Genomic DNA, 18,774 nt, shown 5'->3' on the forward strand with positions numbered 1-18,774 from the left:
CAACGCATCCTAAATATATTAATAATAATAATTTATTACTTATATAACGCAAAATACATGTGGATATGATCTGATGCGCTATACAATAAGACTAAGCAAAATAAAATGAAAACGAACTATAAAAGGTTAAGAATATACAATTTGACTAACTAAAAAAAAAGTATGAAAACGAACTATAAAAGCAATCATGAAAATGCCTGTCTAAAGATATGTGTTTTAAGAAGTATTTTAAAACAGTTAAGATCCTTTACTGCCCTTATATTTGATGGCAATCTGTTTCCAAAGTTTAGGAACAGATGCCATAAATGATCTATCGCCTAAAGTTTTCTTAGTTATGGTCCTGGGTGGCAATAATTGTAGTTTAGACTGAGATCGCAACATCATACGTCCGAATTGTTGCTTAACGTTAATTAGATCCGTAATGTACTGAGGTGCCAGCCCGTGGATAGCCTTGAACGCTAAAATAAGTAATTTGAATTCAATTCTGAAACAGACAAGTAACCAATGCAATGCATATTGTGTGAAAGAGGCCCTAGATCAGGAATTCTAACTCCATTTCTAGAGAAAATGAAAACATCAAGAAGAATTAACCTACAAGCATTACTTCCATTCATCTGTTAAATGTACTCTGGCTCAGCTCTTAAGAGAATCCCCAACACAGATATCCTCGCTAAAAGGTAAAGCCGTTTAAAGGAGCAATGCTTGCAATTCATTGATGATCTTTGAGAACTCCTAATTCCAGATCAAAAGTCATTATAGTTCCTTTTTCTTCACAGACTTGATCTGTCTTCTCCTCGTCCTTTTCCACTGCTAACCAGGTGTTGGTAGGTTCTGCCTCTTCATCGTTTTCGCACAGATCAACCACAGAGTCTACACCTAATTCTCAGAAGAAATCCAGTTGCAAATGGAGGCAAAGGCATTCAACCCTGATGCAATTTGCTTTAAAGTAAAGTTCCTTCCTTCTCCTAACAGGGAGATCTTTCCTCTGGCCAACAGTAGCATATTTACTCATGTATACATCGCACTGAAATCGTTCAATAAAAACGAAAGTTTTAGCACTGCAAACGGCAGCAAAGCTGTGTATAAAATACTGATAACTCGTGGCCTTCAAAACAAATAAAAAATAAACACAAATACATATAAATAATGAAGTAATTAAAACTAGGTGGTTAAAGAATTAAAGTATTAATTATCTTAGGATTAGTTATAAAATATATGAGAATAAAATAGGATAGCCAAAGCTAAGTAAAGTGATCAACATCTTTATAGGACTTCAAAAATACTTATATAAAGACTTCTTTAAAATTTCTAAACTAGAGCTACTCTTAATTCCATTGGGAAGTGATTCCAAAACCTAGTGGCTGATACTTCAATGTCCTAGCCCCTTCTGATTCTCTTTTATGCTTAGACAAATTAATTAAATAACCCATATCTACTTGTCTTTCAGTAGCACACATGTCGATGTTTCGTCTGAGTAATTCTAACATATAATCGGGACACACCCGTTCAAATGTTATTTATTTAAATTATCAACAGTATGTAGAAACCCCACACACTGGAGCCATATAATTTGTTTTATCATGGAATTGTAATAAAGACTTTTGATGATCTAAAGGTAAATGATGCCTGATTTTTTTCAAAAAAGCAATACGCTGTGTTAGCTTCTTACTAGATTATTCAATATTCTCATTAAAATTAAGCTGTGTCATAATTACGCCTAACAAGTTTTGAGACTGACTTATTCGAGTTCACTAAGTTGACATGGACAGTGAGGGAGGTGCTGTCGTCTTCTTATGTAGGCGTTTGCCAGCTACTAACATAGGTTTAGTTTGGACTCGTTTAAGTCCCATTTTATTGTCCTGTGGTCCATTGTGCAACTTTACCAACGTCAGCTTGAAGAACTTGATTTAAGGCTGTCAGTGCTGATCTATATTTAATCAAATTAGCACGTGATGGTAGTATCATCTGCATATATGTCTACTGCTGAATTTTCCAGTTTCTGTGGTAGATGGTCTATAAAATAAGAATTACAGCATCACTTGTCTACAGATAATCCATGGCGGCACTTTAGAAAGAATCTGCATCTCAATGAAGTTGACTCTACAACGACAAACGAAAGCGCAGAGATCATGAGAACCGTTATAGGGATATCAACAATCAAATAGAATTAGACCCATCCATTTACAATTTAATACTATTGACTGGTTCAGTTACATTCCTAGGGCGAGTTAGCACCTCTTTTTCAGACTACCAGCTGACTTGATGGATCTATTCAATTATTGCGAAAAAAAATTCTAAAGGATTCCCAGGGGAATTCCTTTGTGTAGGAACTTACATTGCCAATGCATAGCAGGAGCTGGACCCGTGGAATGATAATCATATTTCCACATCCGTGAATGACTTCAGCCTGTAATGTAAATCAAACTATTATATAACTGCGTGTTCATCTGGTCCACGCAGTCTTTGGGACAATACAGACTGATTACAGACCCATACAAGTATACATGCAATATGATAGAAGTCATCGATTTTGGAGGGGGTGACAGTTCGAACAGGATAGGACAACTCACTGTGGTCACCCCCCCCCCCCCCCTTTCGCTCGAAGTCAGGGCATATTTCGCTCGCGACGTCAAGTTTCAAAAAGCGGTCGAATCAATGATAAATTTACAGTTGTCCAGTCTACGCTCCTCAGTTCGCTATCTTTTTTCGTTATGACCCAGATGTAACTAATGCTCCGTAGCGACATTAACCTATGCATAACCGTCACTACATCATAATTTATGACTCCTTACTTGCATAAGTGGGGTATAAACCTAGCTACTATGCAATCTAACGAGGGTATGCAGCATCCTCAATGGTGGAGGCTTTACGTTAGGACAGCATGTAATACTAGCTTGCAGCGACTGCTGGAGTCAAGAGCTTCGAACTTGGGGAATAGGTCAAACAAGCAGCAAGAATCGTAAATAGTTAGCGGAGGCTCTTGTGAATTTATCACTCATTGCGTGAAACATGACATCATATAGAAAAGTATTACTGCCTAGGTCACGCTCCTTGTATGTAAACCTGCTCGGATGATAAGATCCACTTTTTTGTTAACAATGACTAAATCTGGAAAAAAGAATCCTTCTCGAAGGTATTGAAAAGAGGAACCAATCAAGAGCTGCCACCAGGAGTCTGTGCCATGAATACGCAAGTGACTAGCGCTGTAAGTACGCCAGGAAACAGTTATTCAACCTGTATGGGATTTCAATAATTATGGGCAGAACGGAGTAACAACAGTTTTACCGTAAAACATCTATTATAAAAAGTACTGGGGATTACTAGGTCACTGACGGGAGCAGTGTGTAGGGCCTGCAGTGTGGATGGTATTTTTTCGGGGAGGATGCAAACCTTGGAGTGCCTCAATGGAGTATCCTAGGACCAGTCTTGTTTCTTATATTTATAGACCATCTACCACAGAAACTGGAAAATTCAGCAGTAGACATATATGCAGATGATACTACCATCAGTGCTAATGTTGATTAAATATAGATCAGCACTGACAGCCTTAAATCAAGTTCTTCAAGCTGACGTTGGTAAAGTTGCACAATGGACCACAGACAATAAAATGGGACTTAACGAGTCCAAACTAAAACTATGTTAGTAGCTGGCAAACGCCTACATAAGAAGACGAACAGCACCTCCCTCACTGTCCATGTCAACTTAGTTGAACTCGAATAAGTCCAGTCTCAAAACTGTTAGGCGTAATTATTGACACAGCTTAATTTTAATGAGAATATTGATAATCTATGTAAGAAGCTAACACAGCGTATTGCTTTTTTGAAAAAAATCAGGCATCATTTACCTTTAGATCATCAAAATCTTTATTACAATTCCATGATAAAACAAATTATTATGGCTCCAGTGTGTGGGTTTCTACATCTGTTGATAATTTAAATAAACATTTGAACGGGGTGTGTCCCGATTATATGTTAGAATTACTCAGACGAAACATCGACATGTGTGCTACTGAAAGACAAAGTAGATATGGGTTATTTAATTAATTTGTCTAAGCATAAAAGAGAATCAGAAGGGGCTAGGACATTTGAAGTATCAGCCACTAGGTTTTGGAATTCACTTCCCAATGGAATTAAGAGTAGCTCTAGTTTAGAAATTTTAAAGAAGTCTTTATATAAGTATTTTTTGAAGTCCTATAAAGATGTTGATCACTTTACTTAGCTTTGGCTATCCTATTTTATTCTCATATATTTTATACTAATCCTAAGATAATTAATACTTTAATTCTTTAACCACCTAGTTTTAATTACTTCATTATTTATATGTATTTGTGTTTATTTTTTATTTGTTTTTGAAGGCCACGAGTTTATCAGTATTTTATACACAGCTTTGCTGCCGTTTGCAGTGCTAAACTTTCGTTTTTATTGAACGATTTCAGTGCGATGTATACATGAGTAAATATGCTACTGTTGGCCAGAGGAAAGATCTCCCTGTTAGGAGAAGGAAGGAACTTTACTTTAAAGCAAATTGCATCAGGGTTGAATGCCTTTGCCTCCATTTGCAACTGGATTTCTTCTGAGAATTAGGTGTAGACTCTGTGGTTGATCTGTGCGAAAACGATGAAGAGGCAGAACCTACCAACACCTGGTTAGCAGTGGAAAAGGACGAGGAGAAGACAGATCAAGTCTGTGAAGAAAAAGGAACTATAATGACTTTTGATCTGGAATTAGGAGTTCTCAAAGATCATCAATGAATTGCAAGCATTGCTCCTTTAACGGCTTTACCTTTTAGCGAGGATATCTGTGTTGGGGAATTCTCTTAAGAGCTGAGCCAGAGTACATTTAACAGATGAAATGGAAGTAATGCTTGTAGGTTATTCTTCTTGATGTTTCATTTTCTCTAGAAATGGAGTTAGAATTCCTGATCTAGGGCCTCTTTCACACAATATGCATTGCATTGGTTACTTGTCTGTTTCAGAATTGAATTCAAATTACTTATTTTAGGTTCAAGGCTATCCACGGGCTGGCACCTCAGTACATTACGGATCTAATTAACGTTAAGCAACAATTCGGACGTATGATGTTGCGATCTCAGTCTAACTACAATTATTGCCACCCAGGACCATAACTAAGAAAACTTTAGGCGATAGATCATTTATGGCATCTGTTTCCTAAACTTTGGAACAGATTGCCATCAATATAAGGGCAGTAAAGGATCTTAACTGTTTTAAAATACTTCTTAAAACACATCTCTTTAGACAGGCATTTTCATGATTGCTTTTATAGTTCGTTTTCATACTTTTTTTTAGTTAGTCAATTGTATATTCTTAACCTTTTATAGTTCGTTTTCATATTTTATTTTGCTTAGTCTTATTGTATAGCGCATCAGATCATATCCACATGTATTTTGCGTTATATAAGTAATAAATTATTATTATTAATATATTTAGGATGCGTTGCAGTTGTATAGAATTAGGAAATATAATGATGTACGACATTTGCCGCGACTGCCTACCCAACAGACACCTCTCCGTACAAGAAGCTGCCACCCTGTTGTCCTATATATATATATTACCTTGTAACAAGGCTCTATGATAATCAAAACTTATCCGTAACGAATAATCTGACACACAGGAAGTTCTTACCAAACCACCAAAATAACAGTGTTGCATGATAATTTGGCAAAGTTTCACAATGCCGACTTGAGTATGTGCATGTGGAAAAGCGATAACCTAGGAAACCAGCAAATGAATTCTTCATTGTCACAAACGTAGATTTACATCTATCTCGCATTTCTTTAACGCACACATTTTCCACGACGAACTAATTTAGGGGCAATGACATTATGACACAGAAATTTTGCGAGCTTTACCCGGTCTAAACGTCTGCCCGATTTTGTTTATGAATAATAAAATGTAGGAAAGTTGCGTGACCTAAAAATTATTTCAGGTCCAATTTATCCTTAATTCAGGACCAACAGTTTTAAATATCAGTGTGTTAACAATTTTTTATTTATCTTTTCTAAAATGAGACGACCGTGTTGATTTTGAAAGGTTGGTCGTGGGGGTGAATTTACTGACGTGTGACATGCCTGCATAATTTACAACTGGTTATTTATCAATTTTTCATGATAGCATGGGCAGCCACAAAAGATGGTGACAAAAACTTCATTATGACATCTTGACGGGTCAAATATACATTTGTACTGTCAGTACCTAAGGCAGAACAGGTGGCATACGAAATAATTTGACTGCCCTTGGTTTTTAACCGCGCCGATAACCTATTTCCATTGTTTTCAAACTTCCCCTGTCATGATAATTCAATATCAAGTAAAGATTTGTTATCTTAAGCATACGTTTAATGGGCCCAGAACTTTTTCCTAATCCTTTTTCTGTAAACCTGCGTTCTGGTTTTCTGTCTCCCTTCTCTTATTGGCAAGCTCTGCTTTATGATACAAAGGGCTGTCAGATCACAAGGTGTAGTTTCCTCCGTATGACTTACATCCAATTCATGTTACCTTGGTTGAGTATTGGGTTTTTTTTAGGAAACGTTCAATTATAAGAAATCGTCATGAAGTCAAAAAAAAAAGGGCGTTTACTATCCACCTAGATTAACTGTAGAATTGTCGTTTTAAAAAACTATTCAGTCATCGAACCAGTACAGCTAGTACTTTGAAGACATATGATATTTTTCGTTGTCCGAGGCATGTCATGTTGTGTTTGAACCGCTCGAACTTTCGGCGACATATTCCTTGATGTGTGTTAATGGTTGACTCGAAATTTCGGGCGAAAAATTTCAGCTTCTATGTGTGGACTATTCGGGTAACGAAAATCGTTGCCTATTGTTTCATTCTTCTCAAAAAGATTTGGTTTGGATTCTGTGGTTTGTTACTGATCCATGTACAACTCCCCATAGAATTGTCCCGCTTACGATTTTCAGTCTACGCGCGACCCATTTCCGTTTACACACAACCATGGCAACATGTCGGGTATTAATTGTGTCGATGCATTTGGGATCAATTACGTATCTCTACTTTTCGTAGTCATCGTAGCCAAAAGTTTCGACATTAGTCTATAACAAAAATCATATCCCCTCACACAAGCAAGGCCTCCACCCAGCTGAAACATTAAAAGCGTTGAATCGCTAAGGGTTACTAGTAAGCGTTTTCGCGCCATCATTAGAAAAAAGTTGTGTCTCACCGGTTTCCGTGGCAAAATTTACCTCAATCGGAAATACCTAAAAAAGCTGTCTATGGAAGCGAACAGTGTAAGTGGGAATAGTGCAAAAGAATTATTGCCAAAAGGTGCCAGAATTTACACGCAAAAAATAGGGCAACGTGACCAAAATACTAGTTGTTTCAGCTTTCACTCAATAGTAGTCAGTGTTTTGTTGGGAAATGTAAATATTTCACACCTTTTTTCACACTCTTTTATTAACGTCTGCTTGTGTAGGATGAAAACGAACAAAGGACGCTTAAATGCTAAAACACTGTAGCTCTCTGAAGCTAGTGTTTTTTTTAATATATAAATTGAGAAGAATAAATATTTCCAAACAAACATAGGTGTTGCGATATCTGGAAGCATACTGCAATCATCGATATAGGTACTGTTTATTTGCACAGGTATTGAGAACGAATAAACAAGGAACCCATTTCTCGATTGACCGACGTTTGAAAACACTCTAAACACGTTCTCTGCTCTCTCTGGTGAAAAGCGGAGTACTAAAGTTAATGTTAAAAACTATTCCAATCATTTGAGAGTTTATTTCCACCAAATACATGTCTCTTGGTCGGAATTGCTCTTCATCCCGATTTACTTTTGTTGTTGTAAACTGATCGAACACTGAATCGGATATGATGGTTTAGGCTTGAAATTAAGAGATCCTCGCAGCTAAGAACACTACTGAAACGAGTTGTTAAAATAGGACCTGAAAAAAATACAGGCCCGAACGGGATTTGAACCCATGACCTCTGCGATACCGGTGCAGCGCTCTACCAACTGAGCTAACAAGCCAACTGAAAGCTGGATAATGTGTTGGGTCCAAATAAACCATCCAGGCGATGAATGATGATTTAGATTTCAGCTCCCAGTTGGCTTGTTAGCTCAGTTGGTACAGCGCTGCACCGGTATCGCAGAGGTCATGGGTTCAAATCCCGTATAGGCCTGATTTGTTTCAGGTCCTATTTTCAACTACTCGTTTCAGTAGTATTCGTAGCTGCGAGTATCTCTTGATTTCATTTCTTCACCGCAGTGTAAAGGCTAGCTAGGAACACTACTGAAACGAGCAGTTGAAAATAGGAGGTAATTAGTGTTAACAACTGGGTTGAAAACATAAATTAGCCACCATAAAGGGTAAAATTTTGGCACGAATGGATTGTACTAAAACAGCTGGACAGATTTTGGAAAGTTCAGAGCGGCAATGTAGAATTTCCTCGGTGAGTTTGTTACGTTTTTGGTACATGGCTCTGCTTGTGATTCTCATAATATTACGTGAAAAAATAATTTTGGGCGCACTGAATTTTGTGACGATATTGATTCGAATGAGAAAAAGAAGATGGGACCCAGCTACGCCAATCTACTTGTAGTTTTTATCGAACATCAATTTTTTAGCCAATACCACGGCCAAAAACCTGAACTCTACTGCCGCTACATTGACGATTGCATCGGCGCTACCTCCTCTACCAAAGAGGACCTCACTCAATTTATAACCGCCGTCAACTCCTCTCATCCGGCTCTTAAATATACCTGGGAAATTTCCGACACTTCTTTGGCTTTTCTAGACATCAAAATTTCAATTGAAGGCAACGGCTTATGTACTAGTGTTTACTACAAACCTACAGATTCACATAGTTACTTGTTGTATTCATCCTTACATCCATCACACGTCAAGAACTCCATAGCTTTTTCACAGTTTCTCAGACTTCGTCGTTTATGCAGTGACGACTATGATTTTTCCGAAAAATCAGAGGCAATGTGCCAGTTTTTCGATAAACGTGGCTATCCTGTTTCTGTCGTTCAAGCGGGCTACCACCGTGCCCAACAAATCGATCGACAGGCAGCACTACAAACGGCCGAGAAGGAAAACACTGACCGCATTCCATTTACTCTTACATTTCACCTTCACGACCACGCAGTTAAATCTATCATTCTTAAAAATCTTAAATTACTCCAAAACGATTCAGAGACTGGCACTATCTTTTCGCAACCCCCACTTATTTCATTCAAACGTGACAAAAACATAAGCAACTTTTTAGTCAGGAGTTCATTTCAAACCAATGACCAATCTGGAACTTTTAAATGCGCTCGCTCACGATGCAAAACTTGTCCTTTTATTCACAACGTAGAGAAAATATCGGGACCTAAAGATCCATTAAGATCATTGATCACTTTACGTGAACCTCCGCCAATGTTATTTACTGCATAACTTGCACTTATTGCAATAAGTTATAATCGGCGAAACAGTAAGACGACTGGGTGACCGATTCCGAGAACACCTTCGCGATGTGGAAAGAAATGACAAGGACGCATCCAAACCAGTTGCTAGACACTTTAATCTTCCTAATCATTCTAAACAGCATATGGCAGTTTGCGGCCTTTCCTTACATCTAGGCAGTTCGGAAAGCCGTAAAACACTAGAACAAAATTTATATTCCAAATCGGCACCCTTAATCCCCACGGAATCAAGGAGCGCTTTTCATTCAACTAATTTATTCCTGTTTTCTCGTCACCATATTCCCACCAATGGCGTAGCCTCACTTTCTGCATATAAATCCACACACAACCCACAATTCCTCTAATCGCTCTGACAAAGGGCTAACGCTCGAAACGTCGGCTTTTTTACCCTTTATGGTGGCTAATTTACGTTTTCAACCCAGTTGTTAACACTAATTACTTCCTATTTTCAACTGCTCGTTCCAGTAGTGTTCCTAGCTGCGAGGATCTCCTAATTTCATTTCTTCACCGCAGTGCAAATATATGAATTTCATATCTCTAAAATCATCATGGCTTAGGCTTGTTTAAACATCAGGAAGCTGGAGTTGATGTGCAAAATATCTGGATTCGTCAGGGAGATAATTTCAGCTAAGTACATGTATCATGGTCGGAATTACCGTAAGACGCGAACGCTCGGTACAATTTGCCCGATTTCGTTGTCATCCACAGATCGAGCCCAGAGTCTGTCGGACGTGATAACTTTTTGATGTTTAGTCCTTTTGTCTACTGTGTTTAGTCTCAATTATTAAATGTCTCTGTCTGTCCAAAAGGTTGGAAATACGTTTAAACATATTTTTTGTTGCATAATATACAAACTTGATCACTCGTGGAAGGCTATTGTCAGTTTGAAGCGAAGTTTCTAACACTAATGATCGAAAGACACTTTCCGGCGCAGAATTTTCGCGTCGTGGCGAAAATTCAACGAAAAAGCTTTCTCCGCTCAAACGAAACATCGCCTAACAGGCTTCGAACTTTCGACGAAAGATCGTCAGAACAAATAACCAAATTCGCCGAATTCCGTTTGCATTACTTTTGCACAATACTGTAATTAAGTAAGAATTCTACAAAGCGAAGCACAGACGATTACAAAATCGATGTCAGAACTTCTGCCGAGGAATTTGAACCCCCATAGTCGTATTCCTCCACTGACCCAAGCTGTCCAGAGATTGTCGTCTTTCCGAAGATACGTGCCTTTAATACAAGCCCTCAAAAGAAGCGAAACAGGAATGAGATAATTTTCAATTTAATTAAGAACAATAGAGAATTGCCGTGTACGTGTTTACCTACTCTCATAATAACACCCGAAACATGGCCGAGGGTTTGTATATCCCTTTTCTTGTAACACTTTCTGCAAGATAGAAATAAAGTAGACGAAGGAAAAAATTCAAGTCTAACACAACTGATAGTGAAATATCACCTACCAAGTTTTCCGTAATTCTCAACATATCAGCATAAGCAATAACGTTGCATTTGATGTATTATTATTTCCATTTCAAAGGTGTCTGCATCGCGGACCAATGTCGTAATTTGGAGTTTGGACCTGAGAAGGCATTTAAGGGGAAACGCCTCGTAAACCACACAATTCGCACCGTAGAAATAACAGTTTCTAGGTTCTGTGAAAACTTGTGTTACATGGAGCCCTACTGCGTCAGCATTAATCTTTATACACGGGCAGATGGAAATGGAAACTATAGATGTGAACTGAACAATGCTACTCATGAAGGACACGAAGAAAAGTTGATAGAACAAGCAATGTATTCTTATCACGCAGCTGAGGTAAATATTACTTTAAATTTGAAAGTCAGATTGGTGTATTTTGTTTTTCTTTTTAAACTCTTTATAATCACGAACTTGAGTTGTTTTCACTATTTCAAGACATTAGCAGTAATATTGTGTCTGTGCTTTTTACCAAGATCTCCTCAAAGACAAAGCATTTTAAAGTTATTGGAGAAACATAGAAATAGGAGGACAACTATGATGACAAGAATAACCACGGAAATATTGATGATGGTAGCGGTGCAGTTGACTATTAGATGATGAAAACGATTGTAATGATGATAATGACAATGAAATTGACAACGGTTTGTTTCTTCTGTCAGAGCAACTGTGTTCAAAATCCTTGTAAGAACAATGCTACTTGTCAAAGCGGATTTACTAAGAAAGGTTATCGGTGTCTGTGTACCGCTGGATTTGAGGGTCCGATTTGCGAAAGAGGTAAACACAACTTTTACGTTGATATTTTGAGACCTTCAGTTTAACAACAACGAGGAAAAACTTTACCGCACTACTTGTAAATTAGGTCTCAACGAATGAAAGAGCTTTTTTCTGTCCTTATGTGGTTGAAACCGTTCTTACTAGTCAGTAAAAACCGAAGGACAAGAGGTCTTTATTGCGGTTCCTTCACCACTACAACTCAATGGCAAATATTTGTTTTTCTTCATTTTTTCTCGTCATCTCCTTTCTCCATATTCGTGTTCACATATCTTCTGAGCTGCACTGAAAGGGGAAAGGAACAATAGAAAAATACATAAACCACAAGCAATTATAGCCGGATTAAAAGAATAGGATATAAGATATAACTGCTTCGCAGCTCATCACTACTACATGAGACTGACAAGGTGGCTGTTAGTCGATTCATTTTCAGTACATTTTTTCACTCGATGCAAACCAAAAATGACGTGTTGTGGTCATAAGTAGACGGAAACAACGCTTAGCACATTAAGAACAATATGTGAAGGAGGCCTACCCAATGATTGTTGTTTTTAAAGTTGTTGATGCTTTAGTTTTTTTTGGTACGATAATTTTGTTTTCATTTATTTGTTGTTTTTTTTAATTCAGACGTCAACGAATGTGTTCGCGGGCTACAAAAATTCAGCTCTGATGCGTTCTGCACCGATACCAAAGGTTCATGCAATTGCACATGCAAACATGGATTCACGGGAAATGGACGAGAATGTAAAGGTAGGCGTTGCATTCATTAGCAGTTATGTGAGGAAAAAAAAAGTTACATTTGCAAATTATCCACAAAAGGGATGATAACATACATCTCGATTCTCTCAGCACGAAAATGTAAAGTGAAAGTGAACGCGACAGGGAAATATATGGACGAAATCACAATGAAAATTCTTCTTGATCATCAAAGTGTTTTTTCACCAAATGAAATCAATCTACTCATCACTTTTTCTTAGTTTCATTCATCCTTGGTTGTTGTACAGACTGTCCTATGGCTACAGAAACCTGTTTGATGTTCTCAACAACAAACATTAAAGCTGTACAAATCAAATATGAATATCAAGTAATGTTGCTGACCTTCCAGTCATTTATATATTTTCGTCAATTGTTTGTTGGCTATATATCTATAGACATCGATGAGTGTGTCGGAGGGTCACACTCTTGCAGCCCTGATGCCTATTGCAACAATACCAAGGGGTCTTACAACTGTACATGTAAACCTGGATTCCTTGGGAGTGGAAGAGAATGCGAGGGTGAGCGTTATTTTTGAGAATATTGAGCAAAGGAGTATTTTATAATTTCGAACTTTCTGATAAAGAGTGAAATACCAATACAGCAGTACTACATCCATAGACATAAAAAAAACAAAAACAAAAACCTCTGCCTTCTGATTGAAAAACCAAATAGCACAGAATAAACAACAAAGCGTCTTGCAATTATATCTGCTGCTATTTTTTAAATTGTTCATCTATTTGTATGTCTATTTTTTCTATTCTTTTTATCGTTTTATTTTGGAGATATCAACGAGTGTCTTGGCACTTTACACACCTGCAGTCCTCATGCATTTTGCAATAACACCAAAGGGTCATACAGTTGTACCTGTAAACATGGACTAACTGGAAATGGACGAGAATGTAAAGGTAAACGTTGGGGTCAAAATATAGAAGAAAAACTCGTTTGATGAGAAGTCAAAAAAGAATCTTTATACATTCGCGATAGCACTGTTCTTCTATTGAGCATTGGTTCCCCTATACACTAGATGGAAACTAATAGGTATTACAAAGCAAACATTGCAACGCAATTTTAAGAATCTTTTTACCATTATAATATTATTTAAGGCTACCAGAGGTGCAAGTAAACCACTATTAGTATATTATACATTAAATTTATTATCAAAAATCTGATTGGTTGGGGGCATTTAATCAATATAGAACAGCGTGTACAGTTGACATGATAACACAATGTCCGCAGCGGATATTGCAGTTATCATTTCGAGTCAAATTCTACTTAATCTCTAAGCCCCATTGTTTATTGTTCTATAAAGAAAACATACGTGCTGCCAAACAAAGTGAAAGAAAACTGAGAACTGTTTTCAGCTACAAAGCAGAGCTTGGAAAAGCTTGGCAAATGATAAATTCTTCGGTCAATTAGTCACACTGCAATCAATATAGTTTCCAAATGATTAATTAAATATAGATAAAATAAATTAACATTTCCCTTTAATCAAAGAAAAATATGATTGGTTGAGAGCATTCAGTCGGTATACAATGGCGTGTGCACTTGACACGATAACCCAATATCCACGGCAGACATTGCAGTTATCATTTCTAGTTCAAAATTCTTTTAGTTTCTAATTTCCTCTTCCGTGTAGTGTTTAAAAACGTTTGCTAACTCAGGTTTTTGAAAAATCTATGTAATGAGAAAATTATTGAATTCGAGTTTGCATGAAATTGCTATTCATTAAACCTTGTCTTTGTGTCTGTGTGATTTCCCTCATCCTTTGGCTTCAGAAGACAACTCAGATCTCAGTTTTGATAATTTAAGATATCTTACTCAACCTCATCTAGTAATTGCTTATTAGCTTAAAGCTTTTCTTCATCTCCTTTTTTTTTAATTGGCAAGTGCCTCTGAAACAAATCCATCGATGATTCTTAAGCGTTTGAAATTTATCTTCTTCTAAAATCACAAAATACGAGCTGGCATTTGCTGCGGCTTATACTGTTAATATTATCAGCCAGATTTGAAACTAAATGCCCAATCATGGGTCTTTGATATTTTTCGAATGAATTATTTTTAAAACACAACTGGTAATAAACTTGGTAAGCCTTTAATAAGGTAGAAACTTTGAATACTGGATAAAAATATCTATTACCTTTTTAAGATAACAACAATCGATCCTCTTCCGGCGCTGTTTGTTATCATTGATGTATTTGAAGAAAACATACATGCTGCCAAACAAAGTAAATGAAAACTGAGAACTCTTTTAGCCAAAAAACAGAGCTTGGAATGTAATAAAAGTCTTCAGCCAATCAGTCAGATTGCAGTCAATATAGTTACTACTAATCCCACTAATGGATTAAGATGTAGCTAACACAAATTCAAAATTTCTTCTGATAAAAGGCATTTTTTAACTTCTTCCAGGAGCTTCCTCGTGTAAAGAAATTTATGACATGTAAGTACAACTGATTCTCGATATTATTTTCATAGTACATCAAATATCCCGCTTGCCCGCAATTATTTAAAGCCCATCACGGCATTAAATGTACCCAAATTTCCAAATTTTCCACATTCCATATGCAAAGAAAGTCCTCTTTCAAACCTTGATTCATTTCAGTGGATTTCATTACTGTCGTCACAGATGAAGTGAAAAAATATCCTTTGCACTCGGACACCTGTTTAATTCTAAGACAAAAACCAAGAATAGTTGCTATGATGGCTGTTGTTTATATTCCATAGTTGTTAACTTCTGAAGGATCAACTTTTCAATTGCTTACTTGTTGATTCATTACTATCATCACCTAGTTTCTTTCCCTTTATTATTATTATCATTGCCACCATTGTAGCTATGATAATCATTTTTATAAGCTCAAGTTTTACGTCACCATCACTGTTTTCTTTAAAAGTTTATTTCTTTTTTTTTTATTTGGATCCAAAAGATCCAATGTGAGTGGTGTGGTTACCCTTCTTGTTGACTCCCAACCATTGTCCGTTTTCTGTCACATGGGAAATTTTGGGTGTGGAGATGGAGGATGGACGCCAGTCATGAAGATTGACGGCAGAAAGGTGCATACTTTTGTTAAATAATTCATCTCGTGTATAAACCCGCTCTCTTTCAAAACGTTGCGAGTTAAAAACGTGCATGTTACTTATGTATGCCTTTTGTTTTTCATCGAGAAGGTAATACATGAAGAAAAGACTTCGTTCAACGTAAATTTCAAGACTTTTTGTGTAGTGACTATTGAAAAAGAATGAAAAAGAATGTGTAAATATACCCTTACATATTTGTCTCTAGTATCATATAATAGCTAGTTTAGAAATACAAACCATTGAGATCATATTTCGGTTAAAAACTGTTTAGAACAAAGAACATATTTTATCTGAGTTAAAGTTTCAGACTATTTAAGGAATTTGTAGATATCACCCTGATTTAAAGAGTTGTCATTGCTCATCCCCCTGAACAGCGAGGGGGAGGGGGATAAGTAAATGAGGATTCTTGGAAGACTATAGAACATTTAGTGCCAATAAACTTGCTAATGAGGAGGGACTATGGATCATAGGGATATTACAGAGTCTTAAGGGAGGTTATTTTTATCGTGACACAATGAAACACCAATATGTGTATATATATACATATATATATATATATATATATATATATATATACTAAAATCAATGAAAAACAAAAGTCTTCTTTTAACTTTTACTTTGCTTTTGCGCTACGCGTTTCACCGCTGTTGCGGCTCTTCAAGCATAGCAAAATGTGTTTATTGACTTGTTACGTCACTGATCTAATTGTAATCACATTAACAATATAATGGCTATTATAATTCGAAGCGCGCGCGAGCAATTAGCGTAATTTCAAGTCATTAAGAACTGGTTTATATTTCGAAATAAAAAATCTCTCTTTGTTCTTTCTCATGACCATGACATTTCTCATGTAAAACGGAGAGATGTGAACTGAGGGTTCAATCCCGCAGCACATGCATCAATATGCTTATCATTGGTTTTAGTATCTTCATTCGACACGGAAGTTTACAGTTTCTTTATATATATATAAATATATATATATGTATGTATATATATATGTATATATATATATACATATATATATATATACATACATACATACATACATACACAAAGAGATCCGAAATTCTTTTAAGAATTTATCCTCCTACCAGTCTATCATCCTTCATTCACTTCACAAACGATTATTGTTTCAATGAGTTTTGATTGGTGTGCGAATGAAAACACAGCAAGACTCGTGCACTGAGTCCGAGTTGGAAAAAAGATTGACGTTAGTCTTCACGACACGGTGTCGTAAACGCTGAGGTCAATTCAACGGTAAAACAAATCAGTACGAAATCAATAAATACAGATATACGACAGGATGTCGACAGCAAATATCCATCAATTTGGAGGAAATACAAAAATTAATTGCTCCTCTATTTCAGACCACCTTCCATTATGACGCGCATTATTGGAAAAATCACGATAAAGTCAACCTCTTCGGCGGAGAGACTGGGTTTGACGAACAAGAATCAAAGCTACCTACCTACTGGAACACCTCCTTCTCTAAGATCTGTCTTGGAATGAAGATCAACAAACACCACAAGTTCATTGTCATCAATAGGCTGGCTGACTCTCTGCACTCACTAATCGCTGATGACCAATACCGCAACACCTCACTGGGTCGTGACGAGTGGAAAGCGTTGATTGGCAGCAACGCCTCTTTACAGCACAATTGTAACAGGGAAGGATTCAATGTCTTTAGTGGTCGGAGAGATCGTTCTAAAGTCAGAATTGGTATCATTAGCAATGACCAGAACGACTGCTATTCGTGTAACTCTTTGATTGGATTTGGTACAGGAAGTCAACATAATAACGTAGAGTCTTGCGGAAACGAGGCACGCCATATTGGTTTAGATAATGGACAAAAGAGTATCAAAGCCATGGGGTACATATTGGTGCAATAAAACCAAATTTTGACGTACTAATAAAGTCCGTAAATCACGTTTGGTTTACCTTGATGACATCCTATTCAGTCCGAAAAAAAAGTCAGACAAACAGTCGCCAAAAAGCGCTCAATATACAGTAACTACGCCTTTACATTACTTAAGAGAAATGTAGATATCTCCAAATCCTTAAATTTCTTAGACTTCAGCATACAGGCATATTTAAAACGTTTTCTCCTAAAATGTTAGTCACGTCAGCTTCATTAATCAAATTTGTAAAATATTTGCCCAAAAAAGCATATTTGTCAATGAATTTTGCTTAATTGCCACTTGGCTTTTATGCAATAGATACAGCAGTGTTAGGTCACTCGAACGCCATCATTCCTGGCCGGTCTCCCTAGAACTTCATTGCTTTAGACTTGAAATGACTAAAAAGATTCGAACAATTATCGGCATTAATCGATCATCGAAATCAGAATTTTCTAGCTGTTACAGTCCCTTGCAATCAGAGCATGGTACATTTAAATGCCACGTTTTCGAATGCTGAACTGATTCATCTTGTGTCCTTTTGGCGCTGGTAAAATAGTGGAGGAAATGAAATAGACTCTAGTTCTATCGGTTACAGTTGATGTTTTAATACATGTAGTGCCTGTTGTTTGCGTAATTTGCTGAAAATGTTTAAAATTGAAACTACTCCTACAATTTAAAATGTTGTGCTTTCTCTCTCGGTGAGATTGATTCAACGCAGTAGTGTCGCCTTACCATAGGCTAAGATGTAAGATAGGAATATTGTAGTCAATGTTTAATTTTATTAAAGTTTGTTTCTGATGTGGTCTTTGTCTAAACTCTGAAGTATCGTCCTTTTGTTTCGCCGTGATTAGTCCTAAAACTAGGAGCCTCAAGATCTTGGACAAACTAGGCCATGGGAAGTTTTATTTTTCGCAGACTTACCTGTACCGAGGCCAAACGTTCGAACTTATTCTGGTAGCATCAACTTTTCGCAAAAATCTGTCAGTTATAGTTCATCAAATTATGGACACAAATAAAGATGCGATGGGCGGAGTAGTATATTAGAGTCAATTGACCAGTATGGATGAAAGATTCCTCCTCCACCGAGCCCTTCGAATCGGTTGAGTTCGCTAGCTGAAAGGAGATCTTTTATTTCTTTTTTTTTCAACCCTTACTTTTCTTTTATCGACATCATTCAAAAGGAACAAAAGGTAAATAAGTAAACTGAAGAAATGTTGTCTACAGTGCCCGCCCAAAGACAACTCATAAGAAAGTGAGCCTCGCGCTTCTCCATGGAACCGCTAAGAGAGTTAATACAGATACAATGAATTCGCATTTTGGAGAATGGATGTCTGAGCCCCATGACGTTTG

At 36.9% G+C, this 18,774-nt stretch overlaps 1 protein-coding gene across 1 annotated transcript; it reads left to right on the forward strand.

Annotated features, from left to right (window-relative positions):
- Positions 1 to 6,442: 6,442 nt before the first annotated feature.
- Positions 6,443 to 18,216, forward strand: LOC131773627 (fibrillin-1-like). The gene is made up of 9 exons (XM_066169951.1): positions 6,443 to 6,472; positions 10,986 to 11,263; positions 11,587 to 11,701; positions 12,326 to 12,448; positions 12,850 to 12,972; positions 13,237 to 13,359; positions 14,861 to 14,891; positions 15,376 to 15,502; positions 16,894 to 18,216. The coding sequence occupies exons 1-9, from the start codon at positions 6,445 to 6,447 to the stop codon at positions 17,413 to 17,415; spliced, it is 1,470 nt and encodes a 489-aa protein (XP_066026048.1). The 5' UTR covers positions 6,443 to 6,444; the 3' UTR covers positions 17,416 to 18,216.
- The last annotated feature ends 558 nt before the right edge of the window (positions 18,217 to 18,774 follow it).

The sequence above is a fragment of the Pocillopora verrucosa genome, chromosome 7 (assembly GCF_036669915.1).
Source record: "Pocillopora verrucosa isolate sample1 chromosome 7, ASM3666991v2, whole genome shotgun sequence".
NCBI lineage: Eukaryota > Metazoa > Cnidaria > Anthozoa > Scleractinia > Pocilloporidae > Pocillopora > Pocillopora verrucosa.

Coding starts and splice junctions, on each gene's coding strand:
- LOC131773627 (XM_066169951.1), top strand. CDS start 6,445: ATGATACAAAGGGCTGTCAGATCACAAG. Junction 6,473..10,985: donor AAGGGCTGTCAGATCACAAG/GTGTAGTTTCCT, acceptor TCCATTTCAAAG/GTGTCTGCATCGCGGACCAA. Junction 11,702..12,325: donor GGGTCCGATTTGCGAAAGAG/GTAAACACAACT, acceptor TTTTTAATTCAG/ACGTCAACGAATGTGTTCGC.